A 3,113-nucleotide genomic window follows, 5' to 3' on the forward strand; every position below is an offset into this window, starting at 1 on the left:
GGAGGGAGCCGGCCCGCAGCGGGCGCGGGAGCCGCGGCGCTTCCTCGCGGAGCTGCTCGGCCCCGGCTTTTCCCCCGCGTTTCCTCGAGCGCCGGGTCCCGCCGCGGCGGCTCTCGTGGATTTTGCCCTGAAAGAGCTTGCGGCGGTTCGCTAGCACGAAGCGTCTCCGCAGCCTCTTCGCCGTGGCACCGGAGGCTTTAAACTTAAACCGTTTTCAGTTCAGTGGGCTTACAGTTAAGAGAGCCGCTTTAGGGCTCCGGTGCCGTTTGCAGAAACTCCCAGTGAATTTCATGGGAAGGCTTTTGTTGGTAGGTTTTGTGTTTTTTTTCGGGTAGGGTATAAATTACTGCATCCTATGCAGTCATAAATATGACTGCAATAAACAACAGTATACTTCGCATACATGGATTTAGCTGGGGGCCCGACGCACATACATTACATATCTAAAGATGTATTTATTTAAAAAGAGAGCACGCTATTTCCAGTCTGATACAGCATCTAGAACAACTGCAGTATATTACAGAAACAGTTATTTAAACGCAAGTATTTAATGTGTGATTGTAAAAGTTTTCGTTTCCAAAGCCATTTTAATCTGCAGAATCGTCGTTCTTTATCCGTAGAAATTAACGAAATAGAGAGATCCCAATTTTTTATTTCTCATTTAAAAGAGAAATAAAAAAGGATCAAGCCCCATAGCATGGCAGCAACATATATTAGAATATCTGGAAATGAATATGGAAAGAGTAATTTTAAAGACTGACAGAACTATTTAAAATATTGGACCAAATAAAATGATGTTTATAGCGCTTTATGGCACAGCTCCCGCCGAGTTCAGTGGAAGGAGGATTAGGTTCCTGTAAGGGAGCGATATGTGTATTTGCTTCAACAACGCAATTTCTGCTTAGGCCGAGAAGAAGGAACCCGCAGACACTTCTTAAAAAATCCTTACAAAATCCGGGTTGTTCCCCTGTTTTCCTAGCGGTAAGAGGCAGGCTCGGACGTAACTAATTCCGTTTAAACTGACATCGCACCAGCAAGCGCTCCTGTCCCCTCGCCGCTGGCCGGCCCGAGCCGCCGTGCGCTGGGTGAATTTTTCTGTATTTCCGAGCAGAGCCGGAGGCTGCGCGGGCCGCACACGCGTGGCCGTGGGGCGCCTGGGGAGCGGGCCGCGGCTCCAGAGCGGTCTCGGGAAGCCTAAATAATATTGTTAGGGATGGCCCTGTTCCTGAACGGCATTTAGGGACGCTGCCTGTCTTGTTCCCCGAGACGTTTTAAGAGAAAATTCGTGGGGCTGCGCTTCACGGACGGGAATCGAAACCGTTGCAAATGTAGCGGTGCCCGGCGGAGAGAAACCCGCGGCGGACTCGGGCCCCGGCTGCCTGCGCGGCAGCGCCGCGGCCTCCACCCGCACGCGGAGTATCGCTCCGGTATATCGCTTACTGCTTCTGCGGCCAAGAGTCCCGACGTTTATTAGGTGACATTACAGGAGACCGTTTTTTAAATATTTTAAAAGATTTCCACTTGTAAATCCCAAATCATTCCGTAATTACCAACCGCTGGTTTTGGCGCAAAACGTGACCCTTGAAACGTGGCGCTTGGGCCGGCGGAGCTGCGCGGTGCAGCCGGCGGTACCGGGGCGCCCCGACCCCCGCCGGGCTTCGCCCCGCCGCTCCGCCGTCGGGCCAGGAGGGCGAAGGCCCCCGGGGCTCCTTTCAGAGCCGAATTCGGGTGAACCCCCCCCCCCCGCCCGGCTGGCCTCGCCCCGGGCCCCGAGCGCTGCGCCCCGCGCGGGGCCGCCCCTCACCGCGGCACCGGGCGCCGGCGGGCTCTGACGGCGCCTCTCTCCCGCAGCCGTGCTGAAGGCGGAGCCGGCGGCCGTGTTCAAGTTCCCGCTGGCGCCCCTGGGCTGCTCGGGGCTGGGCTCGGCGCTGCTGGCCGCCGGCTCGGCGCTGCCGGGCGGCGCGGCCCCGCCGCACCTCCCGCTGGAGCTGCACCTCCGCGGCAAGCTGGAGCCGGGCGCTGCCGAGCCGGGCGGCAAGGCCAAGAAGGGGCGCCGCAGCCGCACCGTCTTCACCGAGCTGCAGCTCATGGGGCTGGAGAAGCGCTTCGAGAAGCAGAAGTACCTCTCCACGCCCGACAGGTAGGCGAGGGGCGCTGCCCCCGCGGGGCCGGGGCGCGCTGGGGCAGGGGGCCGGGGGAGGCACATTTGTGCTGCGAAAGGCCCAAAGCTGCGGCCCGGGAGCGGAGGGGCTCAGCTCCGCGGCGGGCGGGCGGGCAGGCAGCGGCCTCACCGCCTCTCTCTCGCCCGCAGAATAGACCTGGCCGAATCGCTGGGGCTCAGCCAGCTCCAGGTGAAAACCTGGTACCAGAACAGGCGGATGAAATGGAAGAAAATAGTAAGTTGCGTGTGGCCGCCCCTCGCCGCGCCGGGTCCCGCGGGCGCGGCCCGTGCCGGGGGGTCAGCCGCGTCTCCGCCGAGATGCCGGTCCCTCTCTCGCAGGCTCTCCGCTTCTGCATGTTGCCCTTGGTTGGTTTTTTAACAAAGCGAAGGCCCCAGGCCTGCAGATGCAGCAGCGATGGGGAGACACGGCAATGCCCTCCCGCGGCGCGGCCGCCCTGCTCCGCTGCATCCCGCGCCCCGCAGGTGCGCAGGGGCGATCCGCACAGGTAGAGAGGAGCCGGCCAAAGCAGCAAATGCGAGCCAGGTCCTGATGCAAGCCAGCTGTGAGCCGTTTTCCTTGGCTGCGTCCCAGGCTCGCTGCTGAAATAGTGGGGAACGCAGAGATAGAGGTTTCTCCGGCTGCGGGGCGCAAGGCGCGGCGGGCTCCCGGCCGGGGAGCGCGGTTTTACCCGGGTTTGCTTCCCTCTGCCCTCCTCCTGGCCCCGCAGGTGTTGCAAGGGGGCGGCCTGGAGTCCCCCACCAAGCCCAAGGGCCGCCCCAAGAAGAACTCCATCCCCAGCAGCGAGCAGCTGTCGGAGCAGGAGCGAGCCCGGGACGCCGAGAAGCCGCCCGAGAGCCTCGGCTCGCCCTGTGAGGTCAGCCAGGAGGAGTGACCGGCCCCGGCCCCGGTCCGCCCGGCCGCCCCGCCAGCGGCGCCGCCGAGGAGCGGCTG

At 61.7% G+C, this 3,113-nt stretch overlaps 1 protein-coding gene across 1 annotated transcript; it reads left to right on the plus strand.

Moving 5' to 3' along the window:
• The first annotated feature begins 810 nt into the window (after positions 1–810).
• On the plus strand, positions 811–3,087 carry BARX1 (BARX homeobox 1). Its single transcript, XM_026076951.1, has 4 exons — positions 811–856; positions 1,852–2,140; positions 2,312–2,396; positions 2,890–3,087. Exons 1-4 carry the CDS (start codon positions 811–813, stop codon positions 3,052–3,054), a joined length of 585 nt encoding a protein of 194 aa, XP_025932736.1. The 3' UTR covers positions 3,055–3,087.
• The last annotated feature ends 26 nt before the right edge of the window (positions 3,088–3,113 follow it).

Source organism: Apteryx rowi, unplaced genomic scaffold (genome assembly GCF_003343035.1).
Source record: "Apteryx rowi isolate R43461 unplaced genomic scaffold, aptRow1 scaffold_111, whole genome shotgun sequence".
Lineage (NCBI taxonomy): Eukaryota > Metazoa > Chordata > Aves > Apterygiformes > Apterygidae > Apteryx > Apteryx rowi.

Bases quoted from the DNA above. Each gene is read 5' to 3' on its own strand.
- BARX1 (XM_026076951.1), top strand. From the start codon at position 811: ATGGCACAGCTCCCGCCGAGTTCAGTGGAAGGAGGATTAGGTTCCT. The intron at 857-1,851 runs GTAAGGGAGCGA...TCTCTCCCGCAG, and splicing joins GGAAGGAGGATTAGGTTCCT to CCGTGCTGAAGGCGGAGCCG. The intron at 2,397-2,889 runs GTAAGTTGCGTG...CTGGCCCCGCAG, and splicing joins GGATGAAATGGAAGAAAATA to GTGTTGCAAGGGGGCGGCCT.